The sequence below is a fragment of the Phallusia mammillata genome, chromosome 8 (assembly GCF_965637545.1).
Source record: "Phallusia mammillata chromosome 8, kaPhaMamm4.hap1.1, whole genome shotgun sequence".
In the NCBI taxonomy this organism is placed as follows: domain Eukaryota; kingdom Metazoa; phylum Chordata; class Ascidiacea; order Phlebobranchia; family Ascidiidae; genus Phallusia; species Phallusia mammillata.
This window is the reverse complement of record NC_137259.1, coordinates 15,164,642-15,187,708: the sequence shown is the minus strand read 5'-3', so window position 1 is coordinate 15,187,708 and position 23,067 is coordinate 15,164,642. Positions and strand designations below refer to the sequence as shown.

Here is a 23,067-nt window from a genome sequence, read left to right as displayed (position 1 = left end):
ACCACAAATCAAACTTAACCTAAATTATCACGTAGGCCTAGAATAGCTTCATGAACTGGACACGACAATACTAAATCGACAGAGATTTTACTAACCAAGTTGTAAGTGAAAATCAAAAATATCTGTCGGATACCTTGATAAAGTCAGGGTAAAAGTTCATTTCTGAAACTTGTAAACGTATAGAACCTACATTGCAGATATATCTTTCACTTTTTTGAGTGATTTTACAAAACTCACAGTGAAAAACATTAGGCAAACCAGATTTAAAATCAGTTATTTAGTTACCACCGCATGCTACAGACACTATCTTAAGCCCAACGCTATTGTTGTACCTAAACACATTCCCCCATGATTAAGCAGCGACGCAGAAAGAACTAAGAAACAATAGCTATCACCAGGAACGACGTCATACTCATGGTGACCGCAAATTCTAGAATTAATTGTTCATTGGAACGTTGTCAAGCATGAACGATCGTTGGCAAGGATATTAAAATCACGCCATAAAAAATTGAAGTATGGCAAGTATGATGAAAAAGCTACCTAACAAATAATTCTGTGAAATGCTGGACACTGTAGGAATACTGGTAACAAATTCTAAATCATGTTAGGTAAAAAAAAGATTTAGTTTAGTTAAAATTTGGAACGTATGCTATCCTACAAATACTGTTGTTTACTAAAGTTCTAACTAACTTAAACAAACACAATCCACTTTGTTACACTTTACCGCGTTTTTGGATTCTTTCAGTTTCAACTCAACGCCTACACTGTTTATCTTTCCATGATCTTACTAAAGCCGAACGATGTTGTATGTGTTTATGTAGAAATTCGTTACTTATGTTTTCTGCAGTAACCACTTGTTAGGTGCCGCTTAATCACTTGTTGAACATTTTACGGTAACTTTATACAGAGTTTGACTTCCGCCTTTTGCCTTTTGCCTTTTGCTGTCGTTACTCAGCAACTTCTGGTCAAAAACGACAGTTTAACAGATGATATATTTCCGGCCAGTTTGTTTATTGCAAGATGTGCACAGGGTACTTCTGGACCTTTCCTCTGTGTAATCACTGCCTATAAGGATATTGACTACATTTTAAGACATTTTTTTAGCATACTATTTATGTACAACTGCCATGTAAGTTTGAGAACTTACTATTGATATGTTTTACGCGACTTTTTTTGTCTCCAGGCTTGTGTACAAAACATTAACGAACAGGTTACCTCACCAAACAATCGCTTTCCCAACTTTGTCACTGTATTTGTATGATTGTTTAACTGACAAACTATTGACTAAAACACGGCCAATGCCCAAGAGTAATCAAACACTGCTTTTTGACACACTACATATTTCACTGATGTTATACTAGTCTTAAGAAACACTTTGGAAAACAGAAAGGCCAATCACTGCTTAACGCCATTCGACTCCTATTGCACTGCCAACTTATGCCTATAGCTACACACAACTAAACTTTGAAATAAGATCAAGCCATAACATATCCTGCTTTGCACAACGTAACCTTCCAGTCGCACGGTTTTTCATGCAAGCACAGCCTGCAGACAGTAGTTAGGGCCACCAGCAGTCATGCTTTACTGCATATGGCTACAGTGTGATATAATGCGGCGTTTACATGAAAGGGCCTTTGCGAGTGCGGCCTGCAATTTCCTGTTCCAACCTCGGTTCGTGCGTGTCTCCATTTTTGTGGATTGTACACTTTGACAGTTGGCAACCAAGCAACGAGATAGACAACAATGTTTACAAAACCAAATTTGCTAAATAATCATATTGCCACACTAGTTCGTTGTCACCTTATTGGCAATAGTAACGTTATTCTTTTCAAATGTAAGGTAATACATTTAATGATAAAAATGACGGCCCAAATGAAAGTAAAAAGCGACATGCTTTATTGTTCAAATGACAGCCACATCAATTACACACGTTAAAATGCACCGTTATTTTCATAAATTAAACTTATGAACAGATCCGTATGTAGTGTTCCAAAGTAATACATATTTTTGTAAGGGGTACGTTTAGTGTGTATTTAGGTCGATTTATGAAAGTTTTAGTGTGTTTGGTTTCTTAAGTTTCTGAATAAACGCTATTCCTCACATATATAATCCTCATAACAACAGGATTAGCAGATAAATCGATCACACATTATATCGTGTAGTGAAGCGGAAACTCAATTACCTCGTGTTAAATAGCGGCCAATCTGGTACTGGCACAAGTTTAGCCTGTATAGGGCCATCGCCATAAAAAGTTAGATATTGATAAATGTTCTTTGTATTTTTTAACCTTACCATTTTTCACTGGCAACTGCTTTGAATAAACCTTACTACATTTACAGCATTAACACCGCGGATCTGATGAGAGACAAGTAAATCAAGAGGAATCGTCAGCCTGTAATTACCCAATGTAATGACATTTCCATCGATAATTGATAGGGCCCAATGCAATCGTAAACCATACTGACAGCAAGGCATAAGGTTTATAGCCCTCCGTCGTAAGAAATAAAATCAAATTAATGTAAAGGGACTTCTGACTGCCATTGATTCAAAGCGTCCTACAAGAACAATTCAAAAGAATGTAAGCAAAAAAATGACCTAAAACGAAAATATATGCCTCACATTTTACGAACTAGTGTACGCAAAAGCTCTACAGAAAATGCAAAGCTTGTATTTAATGCACTTTTTCGTACGTTTGTAAAAAGCAATATGCTCCGTTGCCATAACTACCCTGCGCAACAGCTTTAAAATCCCACGCATTTTAGCGGCAGTTTGAAGCTCAGTATTTTAGTTGGCAACAAATCTCCCCCATCCGGATGTAGGTTACGCTCCCTGCTCCTCCTGCCTTTCTCTTTCCTTCTCCCACTACTATGGCTCGTTTACACGCGCAAGTTGCCAAATACTTATGCAAGAAGTTTGTTTGTCGAAAGTTAAGATATGTTTAAGGTTGTGTAAAATTTCGATATTGAATTGCCAGGTTTGAATCTATTCTTAAGCTTTTCATTTAGTGGGTTTTTAACTGACTAATTAAAAACTATTTTGTAACATATGAAATAAGGTTTGTGTATTAGTTACAAAATACCTTTGAAAAGTGTTTGAACGATTAAAGATGTTCAACGTTATTAGCTTTGTATTCACGAAGTCAAAAAAGATAGTTTTTTTTTGTTTCTTGTGTTCTGGAATTTCAAAGCCTCTTTTGTCGTATTGTTCGATCGTTTGCTTTCAACGTGGAAATACAAGTAGATTGTAATAAGATAAACAGTTGCAGGTGCTTTATACGTGAAATACAAAGCGCTGTGTGTTTGTTGTACGCAATTACCTAAACTCTGTGAAGAACTGCAACAAGTATTCTGAAACAGCTGTCAAGGTTTACTTTTCAACGTATTATCCTTTGTTTGTGAACCAACGTTTCGACTTTACTTTGCAAGTGGCTCTATGCCGCTTCTAGTGTGATGAAAATGTTAAAATGTCTAACGCTAGTAATATTTGTTAGGAAAAAATCTATGTTACCCTAAATTTGTATATGGACCACCAGTAATGCTTGACTAAATAATCATTTTTTGGTTTCGCTTTAAAAACTTTATGTTTACAGTAGTAGGTGGATGTACAAGCCTTCTTCGAGAGCTATTTTCACTGTAGATAACTTTGTATTGTTGACAATAATCACTTATTCATAAAAATCATCAGTTACTTCCATAATCTTAAATGCATCTGCACTGCTCTACTCTCACACCACAATCTACGCCAAATCGCAATGCATGCTTCGACGCGTGCACATCGCTGTGGCATCACAATCATAGCAGAACACATAAGCGAGCGCCGCGTGAAGCCTGGACCACCGTAGCCGCCTAAATCCCTGACTAAAATCTCGCCTGACCTCGAACTAAGCAACAAAGACACAGATGCATTCTTACATCATAGCCCTTTATTGTTGCGTCACCACCAAGTTGAAGCAGCACATATGAAAAGGGGGAGGGGTCGAGCATGACGTCACATATCATGACGTTAGAATTTACAACGGTTTCGTGAGCGGTAGTATTAGGGTGCTTTTCGTAAGGTTTTTTGGGGGAGTGAAGCTACGCATAGAAAGTTTCAATTGCGGCAATAACACCTGCACGTTTTCATACACAGTTAATCGGCTGGCAACGCAAATGGTACTTCGGGTGCAGCTACAGAATTAGTCGGCCTTCGGATAACAATACAAATAATAATAATAAGAAGTAGAATAATATATGAATGGTAAAAAGGGTAAAAGCATTTCGGGGGTGGTTTGGGGGTGCAAGCAGGGGGGAGTGAAAAGGTGTCTGTTCTGTCTTACGCACGCGCCGCAAATCTGGTCAGAGTTTTTTGTTTCGAATTTTTTCTTGTCTCGCTACGGCAGGGGCTCCACGCAGCGGCGCTAGAGATCACGCCGACTCACCCTCAGTAAGCACTGTGACGTAACACGAGCACGTGACCTGCCCGTGGTCGTTCCGGGCTGTGCAACTGTATCTACCCTGGTCCTCTGGAAAGCTCTCCGTCACAGACAGTCGGCACACATCCCCTGAAAAAGCAAAGTTTCATAAAAATCACAGTTTTCATGTAAAAATGTGATAGACATCTTTATAGCGGCTTGAATATGATTTATTAAATTGGTTTTGACAATCTCTGTGGAATGCAACAAACATATTAATAAAATGGTCAATCTTTGTGCCTAAATTTTGGCTTAGAAACGATCATTGCTAAAACGATTTTTAGGCTTCAACAGGGATCAAAATGTATAATAACCAACAATAGCGAAAACTTGAAGAATTTTGAATTACTCTATCTTGACCAAGGGGGGTGAAATTCGTAAATACAGGAAAAAAATTAAAATGGAAAACAAAATGTGCTTTTTTTAAGGAAATCACAAAGTCAGACAAAGTCCCTAACAACGTCAAACATCAACAATTGCAACCGTTACAAGGAAACGCGGTTATTAGCACACACAAAAAAGTTTGACTTCCTAGTTGAACAATAACATTAACCAGAAAGCATTTTCCATTTTAAGCCTTGTATTTACCTTCGTATGTGATAGCAATATCGGCTTCGGCCTTTACTTCTTCATCCTCAAGAAACCACGTGATCTCGGGCCTTGGCTCTCCAGTCACGTGACAAACAAGCTCGAACGGTTCACCGTCTTTGTTCTGTGAAAAAAAATGCACAACAATTTGTTAAAAGAACATGTTCGGATAACCATAACATGAAATAATTGATTTTGTGTTGTACGTCGCGGACGAATCACAATCACAGAGAATTTTTCCACTTGTATTTTTATAGCCTAATCTGGATTCGGTTGTTACTTTGTCCGAGCGGATATTATATTTATTTTGTTTTATTTCACAATTAACATCAACTATTGTTTTGATCATACAAGTTGTGGCACGGTGATATATTATCTGGATTGCTTTGCGTAAACTTATTTGTTGGGTTTTCCCATAAGAATAAAAATTTAATTCTAGTATTAGGTACAGGGCGGTAAAGGACGATTTCTCGACTAATTTTTGGTTCCTATTTTACTGTGAACAGTTCGGCACAACTTAACTAAATGGGAGAAGACAGTATACAACGTTTTGGCATACATGGTCTAATTAGTGCTGCTGGTGACCAGACAATAGCCGTAAAGGCTAGTATAGCCAGGCTGTTAGCTTTCGATTTTTAACTTATTCCAAAAATGCACCTTCAGACAAGAAGACCATTATATCTTACCTCCATATCAGCCAAAGGTTGAACAAACTGAGGTTTAGTTCCAACTGGTTCCTCGTCCTGTTCATCGCCATTTTGCTGGATCTTCCTCTCAGGGACAACTTCCCGACGACGTGAACGTTTTGTTGCTACTGTGTTGTGGTCCATGGTTGATCCCTTCTTCCATTTTGCTTTCGGCAGTTCCGCTAGTTTCAATGTACCTCCATGCTCCGTATCTTTATGCTTATCCTCATCCCCTTCGCGTTTAGTCGGAGAAAGAACGTTCCGGAAATCCTTTTGTTCGGCGCGTTTTGCCTACAGATATAAGAAACAGTGTTCACTAATGTTTGTGTCATTTTAACTGCAAAAACTTCTATTTTTAGCACATGAGAATAAGGAAAAAAATGGGATTAAACTATTCCAGCATACACGAAACGACACCTTAATAACGCCTACTTAAGCAGAAATAAAAGGCTTTTTTAAACTCTTTAAAGATTTTCCCTTAAGTTTTGAGTAGAAATTAAACCAAAATTCTCCCACATACTCCACACTGTTTACATTTGTAAACAGTACCAATAGTGGTGCACGTTATTTACACATACAAAGTACAGCAAACCACTACACAAACAATTGCTTCAACTAAAAGTCATATTTTCTTATACCTTCACCAAATCCTCGTTGTACGACTTAGTGACAACTTTGCTTTTGATAGTTTCTGATCTAAAGTCCTTTTGTTCTCCGTGCATGATTTTGTAATCTTCTTGACCCAATGCCTTGGTCTGCACTTTAGTCTTCAACGCTTCGTCCCGGAAGTCTTTTTGTTCCGGTCCTCGACTTTTTACATCGGTTTTCGTCTCTGCGTGTTCAGGATTTACTAAAGGTGAGTGAAAAGTGGAAAAGGTTTTTTTATGGTGTTAAGGTTATTAAGCCTGTTAAATGAAAAGATGAAAAAGACAAAGTATCGTAAGTAGCTGTTGTTCTGTATTGTTAAGTTACTGAAATTGCAAGCTGCTAAAAAGTATTTCAAGAAAACGTAAACATTTTAACTTTACACTGCATAGCACAGTTTTTATCGGCGGGAATGTGTTAGTTAAAAACAAAGCAGCACAAGCTAATGATGGATGAAATTTAAATTTATAGAAGCAAGTATGTTAACTGGTTTTTGTTCAAATACGTAGATTTGTTAAAAAGTAAAACGAAACTACGTTTACTTTTGTTTATTAAACAACTCTACACTCTTATTAATGTGATTCAAGTTTAGAAGAAACCGTTTAGAAATTTTTGTTTTCTATCTATGAAAACTTTTAGACATTAAACTTACCAACAGTACGAACAAGATTCGATCTGAAATCTTTCTGTTCCGCTTTCATACGTTTTCTTTCCTCTTCAGTGAGAGCTTTCGTTTTCACGGTAGTAGTTAAAGCTTCCTTGTAGATCATTCCAGGGTCCTCGCTGCGCATACGGAAATAAAACGGTTCCCATCTTATGATTTAGCACAATTAGAAACAAAATACACCAAGTTGATATTAATATACGTAGCCTACATATATATTCAAAACCAAGGTGTTCATCAAAAACAAAAGCAATTTAAGAACAGATCCGTATGTAGTGTTCCAAAAGAAATTTATTAGCAGTAATAGGTGCGATTAAGTATACAGTCGAAGTATGGGGGTACATCACTTTATTGCAGCACCAAGAATCTCGCAAATCGGTGGTAGTTACACATATCCAACTGTCAGGCAGTCAGATTCTATTTTTTCGTGAGCACTACTTTTTGTTTAAATGGCATATTACGCATGTGTCGATATTATTGCTTACCCCGAGTTTTCGGATCCGGTCGAATCACCCCTTCTTCCCAAGTCTCGGTCGGCTGAAGTGCTCCTCAACACAGAACGGAAGTCAACCTGAGAAGACAAAAAGATTCTATAACACCAGCATATCAGATAAATTAATTCTTTAATCTAATAATATAGTATTGTCAAATTGATGAGATTCTATTCGAATAAATGACCGATTTAACAAAACTTAATATTTTTCGGTTACTATATACTTTACTAATCATTTTACACAATCTAATCTGCAATACCGGGTCGTCTTGCTTCCTTTCCTTGCGACGCTTTAAAAGCTTGAAGACGACATAACAACAAGCTACACAGCTGAAGATCCATCTCTCCTCGCCGTCACAAAACGGAATGCAATTCACTAAGTCTTTCCACATTTTGTGTAGCTGATGGTACTAGCCTGGTGCTGACTGTGACATGGTTTCTACTTATGTAGACACTTTTGTAATGCACAAATTGAAACCACAAATTGAAAAAAAACCTTTTAATGTAGACTGTATTATCAATAAAACCTTGTTATCTGGATGGAAACAAACATTTGTATGAAATGTTATTATCAATCTTCACAGGCTTTCACTGACTGTTCTTTTCCCAAACAAACAACACACCCAACAATCATTTTATTATATTTCGTAGAACTTTGAAGCATACTATACCTAACTGTAAGGTGTACCTAAGTCTACAAGGTGCTGTTATCCCTCCAATACTAATGAATAACTCGTTTGCGTCTATGCTATTAATACCACTGATTCACTTAACCTAACTACCACCTCTTTCAACGCCTTCTAGCCCATTCAGACTGCTTTACACACTTCCGGCATATTTCCAACATCGCGAAGAGCACGTTTGTGACGTAACAAGGCACAGCGAAGTGAGAAAGCGCAGTTTTGCAGCAGTAAGATGTTTCCGCATTGTAATGTATCACAATCTCTGTTCTTGGGCTTAGATGCTATAGCATCATCATAAACTAAAACGTGTGTATTAAGCCATTGTTTACGATCTTTCTATTAGGGAAACTGGGTTTCTGTATTTTATATCTACTTCGTTGGCTGACGCATTGCACGCTCTATTTACACTAGCATTCAAAATTAGCTGCATTGTGACCTATAGTTGTATTAACCTATAAAGAAATACATTGAACACTGACTGCTCTAAATCCTTATTCAAACGCTGAAAATGTAACTCAATGCCCAACGAATATGTCAAAAGTTCAACCAAACCTACCCACGGATGTAAAAGGGCATTTTAGAACAAGGATGACATTAAAAATTCAAACTGGCATATATTCTTTTTTTCTATGTGTATCTTTAAATTAGTATAAAACTGGAGACAAATTCAAACATTTGGGTTTTAACAAAGGTCGGTTATCGAACCTGCTCCTCCGAAGTCGCTTTGGGTGACGTTGGTGATTTTGTTTTCTTCAGAACACCCCGAAAATCTGTACAGGCATCCTGTCGCTTGGCGTCGCTCACGATCAGCGAAACTGTGCATGTGACGTCACCAAGCAGGTTCCTGTGATTCAGTATTGTTAAGGTTAATGAACAGTTGAGTTGAAAATGCCCAGAGTTGCATTTTAAAATATAAATACACTGCAAGAAAAGGGTTTCGCCAATTTCTAAACAGTATATTCTGTTGACAAAATTCAAACTTTATATTTGTTGGTTAAATTTGGGTCTTAACCTCGTTTCTGGCATTTAATGACCTAATTAGTTTTTGAAGCAGAAACGAATGGGTCTCCACATGTATATACAAACTGGTAGCAGTATTAATATCATGGGAACAATCAAAAATTTAATCCAAAACTTGACATGTTCAAGCACATACCTGCAACAAGCAGAATATCTCCCAGCGTCCTGAGGCGACACAATTGGAATTTCCAACGAATGCGTGTAATTATTTGATTGGTTGGCTTCGGATATATGGATGCGGTCAAGATCTTGGATTGGACGGTTGCTAAAGGTTAAATTTAAAAAATGAAAATAAAATGGTTAGACATATAAAAACAGACATACATTTGGCCCACGCAATTTTGATTTCAGAAATACATCAACACAAGCAACTAGAAAATGGTTGTATTCATAAATTATGTATGAACTTTAACACAAGTTAACAAATACAATGGTGAAATTTGCTAACCAGAATAGCCATTGAACTGATGGTGATGGGTCACCGTCCACACGACAGCTGAAAATAGCCTTCTCTCCACCATTCACATTCACTGGTTTTGGTTTCATAATGAATGACGGTGCTTCGCCATCAATCTCTGTGAAAATAAAACAAAAACTTTTTTCTTCATAATGCTTGTTATGTTTGGGGAAATGTTTTTGTAAACTCAATGGCTTTTTAGAGTGTTACATTAATTAATGTTAACACAAACGTTGAAATAAAAGTGTACAACGCCTATTGCGCAATCATCTTTGTGTTCGACCGCAATTGCAAAAAGATAAATGTGTAAAGAGCCCACCTAAAATTAGTTGGTACCAAAAAAGTAATTTACTAAAAACACAAGTTTATTATCAATCGAAAACGTTCTATGCGAAACAAGTCATAGCAAACAAGTTCTTTAATATCTGCATAAAATGCACTATTACGCAAGGCATGGAAGGGAATTTAGTCCAAAATGAGCACAATTAATAATTGAAATATCACAGCTTGTACAAAAAAACACGAAAAAAAAACGAACCTTCCACGGTGATTTTACATTTGGACGTAGCTTCACCGGCACTGTTGCTGATAACACAGCTGTAGGTTCCAGAATCTTCTGGGAAGACTTCGGTAAATATCAAGGTCCTGTCATCACCAGATGAAACGATCCGAAAGTCCTCATTGTTTTCTTTTTCCTCGCCATCAAAGAACCAACGAGCAACTGGAGATGGTTTTCCTAAAATTAAAAAATTAAAACGTTGCAAAGTGACATGTAAAATATTGCCAATATGATAAGATTTGAGTTATGTTATAGATAATTGAATCCTATTTAATTATACTATTAAAATCAAAGTGATAAAATATCATCTACCCATAAATCGACAATTATCTTCCAAATACAGTAAACCTCGGTTAAATCGGATTGGGTTAATCCGAATATTCCCTTAATCTAGACAAATTGTTTGGTCCAAAACGGGTCCGGATTAATTGAGGTTTACAGAATGTTGCTGATAACAGCTGGAGACTTTCTTGCGCAATTTCTGGAAGTTTATTTTAATTAGGTCGAAACAAATTACCTCTTTTAGAATGTTGGTGCGGCTAATTGTTTTGAAACTTAGCGTATTAAACAGTTTATAAAAGGTTTCATATTTTCACGTAACCCATGCAAAACGCTTTACTTTGTTTCCTCTTTGGAGAAACAACTTACAGCAAAAATTACAACGTCTTATTAACCTTCAACTTTGCAGGAAAGTTTAAAGCTGGTGCTTCCATCGGCTACAGTAACGTCGGTCAAACCGTCAATAAATGCTGGCTTGACTTGAGATCCCGTCTTTTTAGCTGGCGAAACGTCAACAGCTGAAAGTTTAAAAATCAAAGTCAGACCAAACAAAACCTTAGAAGACGTTTGTTTTGGGGTTTTACTTACGTTTTGCGACTGGTTCGTCTTGTTTCGGCGCTGGTGCGCTTTTCTTTTTGGGTTGTTTTGGTGGCGCTAAAGATCAAAAGTATTTACTGTTAAAAGGGGAAAAATGTTGGCACAACAATTACCATTTCGTAAAACAAAACATTTAAAGGTGAGCTGTTAATTTTTCTTAGGAAAGAAACTCAACACATTAGGACTTGTCATAATACGAAAAACGTATAGTGCAAAAAATAACTACCACATTAACTCCTACAACTACAGAAAGATAGATAAACTCTTCTTCTTTACCCAACAAAACGCATGAAGTCAAAAATCATACGTATTGAAATACCCCAAAATTCTACAGTTAAAAATTAACTGTACTTATCCTAATTATACGACAACAATGTTTCAGTTTCGAGAAACAAACCTTCAATGGTCACTGTGCATGAGCTCATGACACGCTTGAGTGGGTTCTCAGCAATACAAGTGTAGACGCCTTCATCCTCGGGCAAAGCTTCTGGTAAAAGCAATTCGATGTTACCGTCTTCTTCATACTTAAGTTCAGCATCTAGAATTTCCTCTCCGTCCAAAAGCCATGTGATCTAAAGCAATTGGTTTCAAAAAAGTAAAATTAGAGCCACAGTTTGGTCATTAGCTGGTTTGAAACGAATGTGAAACGCCGGCGTGAAGAATGTGATTACTAGTATTAAATTAAGACATGTACCTTTGTGTTTGGATAAGATTAACAAATTTGGGTCAAATGTTTGTTTGTGGGAAAATTTATATTGAAGAAAGCTTACTATTAGTAACTGTAGTTGCTCTAGTCTAAAACCAAGAATACATCAATGTTGAATTGACAGGTTTATCACGATTTTTACCTGTTTTATCAACAAATAAACTCAACAAATTAATCCACACAATTTTAGGTCACTTACCACATTCAGTTAAGAAGTCGTAAATAGATTACAGTTTGACACACAACAAGATTTGTCAATTTCACAAACACCTACTTGTACTCCGTGACAACTGATTTAATAAATCGCCCCGAATACACTTAAGTTATCTACCTTTGGTCTTGGCTGGCCTATCACTTTGCATTTGAGCACAATATCATCGCCTTCCTTGATCGTCTTATCTTCAAGCACGATAGGAAAAGACGGGTCCGTATCTTTTGGTTTTTCTGGTTCTTTCTTTGCTGGTCCTGGTTAGACTACTTGATTAACTTGTTTGTTTATGTAATGTATGTAAACAGCAATACAGCTTCTATCGGCTAATTGGTCAATATATATTATTATGATATGTTATGTCACAATCGTTTTCTCAGGCAAAAGCACTGATTTACTATTCTTTTGAGATCACATCTATAGTTGACTATGAGATCTCCAACAAACAAAGCGCTTTCTAAGTAAACGATTTTGAGTCATATTCAGTGAAACCACAACAATTGAGTCATATTCAGTGAAACCACAAACAATACCAGTGTGTGTGGAAAAATCTTTATGTTGCCAAAACACGCAACGGTTATAACGTGACAGAAATAAGAAACCTTGATTTAACGGCACTCAATAATTAATCTCACTTTGTACTTGCTGGTTTTGCGATGCAAAAAAGAATGTGCAAAGCTTTACCGTTGCAATACGTGTTTCAAAAAAATGTTGTATGTATGCAAACACAAATTAACAAAGACAACATAAAATCTTTGTACGTACCCTTAACTGTCACTTTGCATGAAGTTTCGACTGATCCGGCACTGTTGGTTGCAACACACTTGTATTTTCCTGAGTCATCCTGCATCACATCTTCCAACACCATCATCGCTACTCCATCACTGAAAGTTGCATCTCCGTCTTCTGCCTCTAGCGGAAGTCCATCCAAAAACCACGTGATTTCGGGGGTCGGCGTGCCAGTGACGTTGCAGATCAACCTAAAAAGACAAAAAAAAACTTAGATGTGGGTATTATATTTGCAAAATATGTTTTTAATCTTCAGGCAATAAACGTGTCAGCAGTATCATAACTATCTAAAAACTGAAAACATATTAGATAATTCAAATTACTTTAAAAGAAAGTAGTTAGTAAAAGAGATAAAGCAACAAACGGATAACAAATAGCAAACGCATAGCAAATACAATTTTGGATATCAAGTTGCTATTTTAGTAAGCTTGTGTTTCAGAAAGGTTCTTTATCTTTAACAAACATAACTCAGCAAACACTATTTGTTTATAAAACTGTTTTGCGAAACGATGTGTCTAAACATTAAATCTTATAACATTAATGAACCTACTTCAAATCCTGTCCGTCCTCAAGTGTCATATCGCCGAGTTGTTTAGTGAAACTTGGTGCTGACTTCGTTGGTTTTTTAGGAGTTTCCTCCTTTTTTTGCTGACTCACGATAACGGTGCAGATCGACTGCGATTCGCCAGACAAATTTCGAGCAGTGCAGATGTACTTGCCACCTTCTCTTGGACCAGCTTTGCGAATACGAACAGCAGCGACACCTGGTGTAAAAAGATCTTATTGACAAGATGTTTGCCACAGTTCTGTCTTTTGACCCCGCCTTTGTTTACACGAACCATAACATTATGGTTAACTATGCTTTAAAAGCCATATCAATATTGTCAGTCAAAAATTTGAGAACCACATTCGAATGGTTGACCATATTTCTAAAACCGTATTCTGAAGGTTTAGCATAATCTTTAAAACCAGATTTTTATAAAAATCATATTTGCCAGAACCATAAGCTAATCGTCCACCACAAGTACCATATCCTAATGGTTGACATATTTTTGAGAACCATAGTATCTGGTTAACCATATTCAACGTTCTCATAGTTTTCCACAATTTTATGGTTAATCACAATTTTGAGAACCACAGTATTTTAATTTTTTAGAAATCACATTTATGGTTAACCATATTACCATCTTCGTATGTTGTTTCTGTTGTCAGAATACTCAGCGACCGTCCGTCACGTGTCCAGGTCACGCGTGGCTGCGGATGACCTGTGACCCGACATTCAAACGATGCTTCAGCTCCTTCTTGGACTTCGATAGTTGATGGAAGATCAGTGTCAAAAGATGGTGCCACTCGTTTTGCTGAAAAATACAACTAAGTTATTGGACTCACATATCGACATTAAAAACCTTGATCGGGATTCGTCCCCGGGAGCGTCCTGGGTTTGAATCCCGTAATAAAGAAAAAAAGTTATTGTATTGCCTGATATACATGGCCAAAGTTTTTGACCAAGGTTGTCGATTCCACTAATACTGATACTAGCAAATAAAAGCGACAAATAAGATTGTGTTCGCATGTTAATATTACCTCGCATTGTTTTGTTTTTACATATGGCTTAACTTTAACATTGTTACACTTTACTTACAACGGACATATATCCTCGCCTCATGGGATGCAGTACCCGCTGAATTCTGGATTGTACATTTCACGTGACCACTGTGCGATGACGTAACAGGATTTATCACCAATTGTACCTTGTCACCCTGAGCAGAAAAACAAAAAACACGTTTTTGTCCAAATTTTAACTTTAGCAAAATCAAGAGTACATATGATGGCAAAATAATAAACGTTAACTAGTTTTTCATTCACGTTTAATAATGCTAATAACCAATTGCCAGAGATGTTGAACAAAACGTAGACATTTTATTTGGCAAATGTTTCGACAAAAACAATCGTTTCTTCAGTGAAAAATGAATAGTGCAATCAATAATTTATTCTACATCGCTGGCAATTTTGTTTGTTTTTAGTAAAGCTACTATTTAAGGCCGTGTCTTGTGCAGCTACGTCTCATTTTCTCCTTTGCAAAAGTGATAGTAAAGCAACAACTAACTGTCGTTTTAGATACTTACATTAACTTCACTCGTGGCTTCCTCCAGCGGTTGATCGTTGGCGGTCCACTTCACGGATGGAAGAGGGCTTCCTGAAATCGTGCATTCCAAGGTGAGTGTGTCGCCCTCTTGTGTACGAAGGTACTCGTCAAACAGGGTGGTGAACTTGGGTGGTGAACTCGGAGCAGCTTTCTTCTCTGGTTTCTTTGCAGCTAAATGTTTTCAAGCAGAGTTAACAATAGTTAAGGTGTTTTTGTTTTTTTGTGTGTTTTTTTGTCCAAGTTTTTGTTTCAGAAAGTGGCATTTTAGCAAATTACAGTGCAAATGATTTTTGTTTCTATTGTTGTATTTCTAGTAATGTCATAATTGTTCAATATTTCAAAAATTCGAAGTTTGAATTTCAAACACAAAGTTAGTCCTCACAATTGCCGTTCCAGTAGATTTTTGTTGTAAGTAACCGACGTTGCGACGTTGCATTTTTTAAACATTTTTAAAACAACAGCTTATTTATATGACTTATCCTGATCATAATTGTATAGATTAGGACAAAAAATGCAAAAAAATAATAAAAAAATATGTAAAACTCTATACCAAAGGCCTTTAAGAAATTCATTTTCTACAAAACGTTATTGCTTACCAGTAACAGATACTTGGCAGGAAGTTTTTGCTTGTCCTTCGCTATTTACAGCCACACAAGTGTAAGTTCCAGTATCTTCGTCTGTGGCTTGTTCCAATGTCAAAGCAGCTACTCCGTCATGGTAACTAATTTCAACTCCTTCCTCCGGCTCCAAAAGCTGAATAGATAAATAAAATTACAAACCATGTCCAAAATTGGACTAGATGTTATTAGTTTTTTTGCCTGTTTGCAAAGTATAGGACAGTTTGTTAAAATGGCCCTACAACAGACAACAAATGTCCAGCTTTTTAATTTGTTGTTGTTAAAACTAGTATTTCTTTTAGTGCTACATTTTTACGAAAACAGTTAGAATAATTTGGAACACTAAATACGGATCTGTTCATAAGTTAAATGGTGAAAATAACGGCCCAAATGATGACATGAGCATTTGCCAAAACGTTTAAAAAATGAAGCAAGTCGCTTTTTACGTCTATTTGGGCCGTTATTTTCACAATTAAAATTAGAATACTATTGATTGAAAGCTCTTAAAACTCGAGAAATAACAAACATAATTGTATTGGCCGGTTTAATATAGCAATAAAACGTATATACCTCTTCGTTGTACATCCACTTCACAGAAGGTTCTGGAATTCCGGTTACCATGCAACGTAAGCATACGTCATCGTTCTCCACTGCTTTTACGTCAGACAAGGGGGCGGTGAACTCCGGAGTAATGTCAGTTTTCTTGGCTGCAAAATAAAATATTACCGTTCGAGTTTTTCAGCAATGTCCAATATCAATATCAATGACACAAAAATGTGCTTGCACAAATAAATTTTCGATTTTTAAAATTCAGTATTGCATTTGGATGCATATTTGCGGAGTCGGTGCGAGTTGTACTCACCTTTTACTCGGACTCTGCAGGCGACCGAGTCTTCACCGCCAGAGTTCAGTGCGTTACACATGTACTGGCCACTGCGTGCATGTGTCACATTGTAAACAGTAAGTCTGAAACAAAACAAAACTCAGTTAACCAAGCAAAGAATGTTGAATGGAAGTCTTACAGGACTATTTGTGACACCAGCCATGGCATAACAGTCGTGTCCTATAATCGTAACTTGATTAAAAATGTAATTAACAGAGCTCAAGCCAATCACCTTGTGGTAACGCTTCTAATAGGCCAGGGGTACTGTGATTTATGCATAAAGGTGTCAAAGACTGCAGGACTGAATACTAACAACCTTGTGCTACCTGAACACCTTCGTTTGTGTTTAGGGATTCGGACGAAACTCACACAACATTACAATCAGACACATTACAATTAGTATTGCGAAAAAGAAGAGAGTACAATAAGGTTTATGTATTTTTGCTGGCTAATCAGTCTCAAACTTACTTAGCAATGCTTTTGTTGAACGAGCACTCGGCATTGGATATTTCCTCGCCATCCAAAGACCACAATATTTCAGGAGTTGGACTTCCATCTACCTCAGCCTCCAACGTTAGGGTATCTCCCTCCGTTACTCTGACGTCAGAAAGGGCTCTCAAGAAGCGAGGACGGGTCACCACCGGTTTCACTAGATATATCAAAGCAGCATTTTTTTGTGAAATTTGTGCTTAATTGCATATTTTATGAGTTTCATTATCCTCAAATTCAAAAACTAAAGCAAGGATTTTTTTTGTTTTTTTCAACTTTTGAATACTCATTACCAAAGAAAAACGTTACCGAAGCGTATGTTAAAATTAATCCCAACAGGTTTTCGTTTCTACACTCAAAACGCAGAATTAGGTTATTTTTATACACCCACCTTTTACAGTCACACGACTGCTGCATTGAATAACCCCAGCTTCGTTTCTTGCTTTACAGATATATTCTCCAGCATGGGTAGCCTGCAAGTCTCTCAGTCTCAATCTAGCTATGCCGTTCCTGAATGATGTGAAGACCTCGTCCTCATCAATGCCAACCTCTATTCCGTTCCTCATCCATCTTAGTTCCGGCTCCGGTTCTCCAGATACTTCACACTGGAGGAGCAGTTCCTCGCCTTGGTAAAGAAGAAAAATGTTTGTTTATTAATTTTTGTAGGAGGGGTTAAGAATGAATTAGTGATTCCATATAGTAGTTAAATCAAGCAGGCAAAATCGCGGCTGAATCTTGTGTTGTCATTATCAGTGCAGGTGACAACACTATATGTACACAAGTGCATGTTTTTGAATAAATTACTATTCAATTCATAGTATAGTGTTCCTAAATATTCTTTTTTAAACATTAAAGTTCCCATTTCAAAAGGAGCTAAAGTGTCGAAAATCCTTTATTATTCATGTAGTTTTAAACAATTATATAGGCAAAAATATCTAACACAGCCTTTCCCCACAAAACATTTAAGTCAAGTTACTAAAGTGTTTAATTGTATTTCACCTACCCTCCAATACTTGTGTACTCGACAATCTCCTTGTGAAAGTTGGTGCAACGTAACTACGTCTCCAACTTCTGCTGCTCCTGGTGTAGGAGCTCGCAGGAGCAGTGTGTTCCTCCTTTTCCGCCGCCTCTTGCTCTTGTTTAACCGACGCATTGGACCGTGAAGATGACGTAGATATGCGAGAGTGTGACGACATAGTCGACGAAATTGATCCGGTGGGAGAATCCTTGCTGTCATCCGGTTTAGCGTTCGACGGAAGGATGAGCTCGCCGATTCGCGCTGGTCGTACGTTTTCGTCGCCAGGTTGCGCTGTGGAGCTAATGTTTTTGTTGCTGTTGGGTGTCGCGTCATGTGTTGCATTGTCGTTGGCCACGTGGTTGCTCTTATTGTTGGTTGCAGGAGAAGATTTGCCCTTAGTCGTCTTTACGCTAGGGGATCCTCCTGTTAAGAAAACATATGTGTAATAAAATGTCAAACAAGCAGTTGATCAGTTCACAGTTTAAAGTTAACTTTAGACAAGTATAAGAATGCCTTAGGTCAGTTTAAACAGGACACAAAATCGGCTTAATCATTTTAAAAGAAAACTGCTTTGGGATGAAATATGTATTAATCACAGTGTCTGTCAAGACTTTCTTGCCTAAAAAACATTAATGATAGCACGCTGCCAGAAATCCCAAGACCTGAAACACGCGTTTTCACAAACCAGTAGCCAAAAACTGTTGCTATCTTTTGTTGAACAAGCAACACTTACCAGTAATAGTAACCTCCACCGAAGCCGTCTGCTTTCCCAGTGAATTTCTGGCAGTGACCGTGTATTTTCCCGCATCGTCTGTACAACTTTCCTCGATCTCCAGGAAATAATCGTTGCCATCGTTACGCGTCTGTATGTGACCGTTGGTTCGCTCTTCATCCACCAGCTCGCCATCCTTTTCCCACGTGACTGTTGGCTTCGGGTTGCCAAGCAACGTACACTTAAGGCAAAGTCTGCAACGAAAAGGTCACTACAGGTTAAACATCAATTTTGAAGCTATATTGAGGGCTAATTTATTCGCATAAAATTATTTACCGTATTGCAACATAAGGCCATCACACCGGTTTGCTGAGAGAATGTAAACTTTCGAGACAAAAAAGTGGTTTTGCTTCGATTGTAGACAAAATGTCCCAAGTTCACGTTGTGTTTTGCTGAAATGCTTCGCGAATGCGGCATTTAGCTTTCAAGAATCCTTTCAGCGAGGAAATTAAAACGTCTTGTTGACAATCACACAGAAACGCGGTTACCCACAGTTCGAAAGTAAATCTTGGGGCCTAATTTGGGTTTGACCTTGCTTGCAATGTCAAGGTGCTTTGAAGTTTGAAGGTCATGTTTTGTGAGAGCGGAAATGATTGGGACTACGAAAGGATTGTTGACTCGCTCGCGTGTTTTTGTGTGGGAAATGATTTGGGGGACAAACTTTGTTTGCAATACGTTTTTCGTGCACAATTCTGTCGTAATTATTTATTTTCTGCTAGGCTGTACCTATTCTGCTAACACCGCGGTAAAATAATGAAACTACAAAATGGATTTCACCAAAATACACCGTAATCCTAACAACACATTACAATTTAATGATGAAAATAACGGCGCAAATAGATGTCATGTTTTATTGTTCAAACGATTTGGCAAATGCGCATGCCATCATCAGTGATATAAAGGGCCATATTTGGGCCGTTATCATCATTAAACTTATGAACAGATCCTCATATAGTGTTCCACATTACCATATATTTTATATACTAACCTGTCCCCCGCCGCTGCTGTTTGGGGTCTTGGTCTAAGAATGAACCCAGGGCCCCGTCGTCTTGGTGGAGGTCCACCGCCCCCGGTTTTTACCCCAGACGCCCATGGCGAAGAATTTCCTGATACGGGTCTTGAGGTTATTGCCCTGCCCAGCTTTGGTGAAAGTGACGGGGAACTTAGGTTCGAAGTATTGGGACTGCTACGGTCTGAACTGGTGCTGATTCCGTAAGCAGAAAGTTGACTGCTTGAAGATCCACGAGAGGTTGCGATATCTTTGAAAGCAAAAGCATAACATTTTTGTTTTGGATACAAATAAATGCAAGTTTGCGCGCATACAACCTACGTAAGCACTATCAAAATTTTTTTAATAATTCATGCAGATTGGAATTAATTTTTTGGGCGAAATCGATATCCGCAGTGGTTTGCATAATAAGAAATACGCAGAATAATTTGAGTATGCTGAAATTGTCTGCTAAGATATGTTCTGTAAATTGGAGACGGTTTTAATTTGCAGTTAAAGTCTTGTGACAATAAAGCGAGACTATAAAATAAAGATTCCATAAACTTGCATCAAAATTGAGACAAACGATACCATCATACTAACAGAAACAATTGATTTTGTTTAAGCAATCTTTATGTGTAAAGCATTAACTCGAAAACTATGTACATGTTCCGGCAAAAAACGTTAGTTTGTTAACGTTTCAAACGTAGCAAACCACATTGGCAAGATTAGGATTCAAAGCGAATTTGTACCGCCAACCTAAATATTTTAAACCAGGTTCGCAAATTTAGCGTTACCGAGAACTAGGTTAAGAGAATGTTACTTTTCCCGGAAGTGAAGCTAACATGCAAAACACGTGTATTCGTGCAGATATTTGGAGACCGATAACGGCGAAGAGCCGCGACTAGAAACATTCTTCAAATTCCAAAACGCTCGACCCAGACACACTGAAATCTCGCGATAAATTGCATTTCTGTCTGAGCCACGTGCAGCCGTTGAAAATTATAGGTTAGAGAAAGTTTCCTTTTTTATACCGTTGCTGGTTAACTGCTTCGGTGTTAATATGAAGTTTTCTGTACATGTTGGTAACTGAGGTAACGGAAATAGACACTTAAATATCGTGAAACCGTGTGATTAATGGATTATTTTGTAGACATGTTCGGAATGTCTGGAACGCCGTCAAGGTTCAAGAGTAACCAATATTAAAATGCGATATTGCTAAAGTGATAAAAAAATTTGCCCAACAAAAAATACTTGTAAAATGAGCAAAAATTGTTTTTGGCAGAAATTAAACTAATTGCAGCGATGTATAAAGTAATCACAATCATCAATTAATCCATCAATCCATAACTGGAATTCTGACCATAAATTTGTGCGTAATGTATGATTAAGGAAGTCAATTAGGCACTATTTTGAACAAAACATACTTAAATTTAAATCTACACAACTAGTTGTTTTTACCATGTTACTACATTTTCAGCAAGCAAATGAGAATATTATACCTTGTATATGGAGTTGAGCAGAACAGGAATCGGAGCCGACGTGATTGGAGGCAGTTATCGAATATACCCCGCTGTCTGCAGCTTCAGTACGCGAAATTACAAGACTGTGAGTTCCGTATACCTCCATTATCCTCACACGACTTGATGCGCTTACAACCTTACCGTCCTGCACAGAGAAACAGATTGGAGTGAGATTGGTTACATACATTAATAGCATGATAAAAAAATGTATTAGGTACAAAGTAACGCATAACTTTTTCGTAAATACACAATGAACAATATACACTTAAATACGGTTCACTGTTTGTTAAACAGGATTAATAGTAACACACACAAGGAGATACATAAACTGTCCTAACTAGTCGTTATAACTGCTATTTTAGTATTCAGATCAATGTAGAAAAGTATTTTCAATAATCCAGTAACAATAGAAAAAACTGTTCATGGTTTAAAAATTAAATCCACCGTAGCACCCTTCTTACAAGTTTCACAGGCCTAGACATTTTTTAAATCCAGCAACATTCACTTATTGAGCCCAAAGCATGTCTAGCGCTTTCCACTAATCTCTCCTACCACACATAATCCATCAACCAAGAGGGCATGTTTGCCAAATACAAGACAAGGAGTGGAATTGTTACGCCTGATCAATCAAACTTATGTACTCAAATGCGAATAGTTGTTGCTTGCAAGACCTCCAAGGCCAGTTTGCAGGCAGAGCAAATGATACAGATCAACTGCTTGCAATAATCGCAAGTTTATCCACTGATTACAATCAACGTAAAGCTCTGAACATCACAAGTAGAGACAGACAGATAAACAGACGTCAATCTTTCTTGCTGAGCCAAAGAAGTTTAAACGAAATATGTTTCTGCCGTAGTTATGATAACATTACCAGGCCAGCGTTCTGGGAAAAATCTACAAAACAACTCTATGGGGACTTTAGTTTTTTTCTTATCGTTACTTTAGTTAAACATTTCAACATTAGTTATGATTGTAATCGCGCTGGTTAGTGTAAAAAACAAACCAGTTTAAATAAAGAATTATCGAAAAAAAGATAATAGCGTGGTGCAAAGAAGCACGTTTTTGGACTTGGTTGAACACACGTATATTTTTCAAGTAACAATAATCATGTTGAAAAAAAATATTTGCTTATTCCTAACAGAAAACGTGGGTAACAATACTATACACTAAGATTGACTTTTTTATTGTGGTACGATTCAAATGTGAAGAATAAGATAAAGCCCTAGCCAAAGGGTGGTCAAATTTTGTTCACTAATGCCATTGCTCAGTGGAGAGCTTAAAGTTAAATTGTCCCTATTGAGGATAAGCTGGGTGATCGTTTCCCTTCAGCGGCAAAACAAGTCCTGACTCAGCGGCGGATCATCCACAAATATCCCGATCTTCGTGCTTGAAACGTAAATCCGCTACCGCAGGGGTTTGATGCGTTAACATCTCGGTGTAATCACGGTTAATAGGCGTACGACGAGAGTTTACCCCACCGCACCGGATTAAGGGTTAGGGTTTTCTGGCACCAAAGAGTCGCCAATTAACATTCTTAAAGGCTTGGGTCCAATTACTCACCCCTTTTGCGGTTTAGTCCAAAACCAAAAAAAAATTGACTTGTTTTATGGTTTGAGTCACAATTAATGGTCACAGCGATGCGAATTTAACAATTTTATAATGTTTTTTTTTATTTCAAAAGATTCCTAACCAGTTTTTGTCCTTTTTTATCTTAGTGTGATCGTACTTTCTAATAAACGCAAACCGTTATTAAACTAAAGAATGTTAAACGCTTAAGGGTTCTACAAAAAAATACAATATACTTAGC

The 23,067-nt window shown here is 37.4% G+C and overlaps 1 protein-coding gene across 2 annotated transcripts in view; it reads right to left on the bottom strand.

Moving 5' to 3' along the window:
- Positions 1-23,067, bottom strand: part of LOC145205018 (titin-like) — a 128,906-nt gene that overhangs the window by 55,080 nt on the left and 50,759 nt on the right. For both annotated transcript variants that reach the window (XM_080077642.1, XM_080077643.1), the window contains exons 9-36: positions 21,240-21,405; positions 19,738-20,008; positions 18,711-18,943; positions 17,963-18,400; positions 17,351-17,584; positions 16,939-17,119; positions 16,450-16,553; positions 16,158-16,294; positions 15,567-15,723; positions 14,951-15,141; positions 14,467-14,584; positions 14,009-14,182; positions 13,375-13,588; positions 12,801-13,015; positions 12,159-12,292; positions 11,519-11,693; positions 11,113-11,178; positions 10,920-11,042; positions 10,225-10,422; positions 9,678-9,804; positions 9,366-9,494; positions 8,915-9,053; positions 7,519-7,604; positions 7,022-7,152; positions 6,363-6,574; positions 5,725-6,015; positions 5,039-5,162; positions 4,418-4,540 (exon numbers count right to left, since the gene is read on the bottom strand). In XM_080077642.1, the coding sequence (XP_079933768.1) occupies positions 4,418-4,540; positions 5,039-5,162; positions 5,725-6,015; positions 6,363-6,574; positions 7,022-7,152; positions 7,519-7,604; positions 8,915-9,053; positions 9,366-9,494; positions 9,678-9,804; positions 10,225-10,422; positions 10,920-11,042; positions 11,113-11,178; positions 11,519-11,693; positions 12,159-12,292; positions 12,801-13,015; positions 13,375-13,588; positions 14,009-14,182; positions 14,467-14,584; positions 14,951-15,141; positions 15,567-15,723; positions 16,158-16,294; positions 16,450-16,553; positions 16,939-17,119; positions 17,351-17,584; positions 17,963-18,400; positions 18,711-18,943; positions 19,738-20,008; positions 21,240-21,405 (4,891 nt within the window). The remainder of the gene's footprint in view (positions 1-4,417; positions 4,541-5,038; positions 5,163-5,724; positions 6,016-6,362; positions 6,575-7,021; positions 7,153-7,518; positions 7,605-8,914; positions 9,054-9,365; positions 9,495-9,677; positions 9,805-10,224; positions 10,423-10,919; positions 11,043-11,112; positions 11,179-11,518; positions 11,694-12,158; positions 12,293-12,800; positions 13,016-13,374; positions 13,589-14,008; positions 14,183-14,466; positions 14,585-14,950; positions 15,142-15,566; positions 15,724-16,157; positions 16,295-16,449; positions 16,554-16,938; positions 17,120-17,350; positions 17,585-17,962; positions 18,401-18,710; positions 18,944-19,737; positions 20,009-21,239; positions 21,406-23,067) is intronic.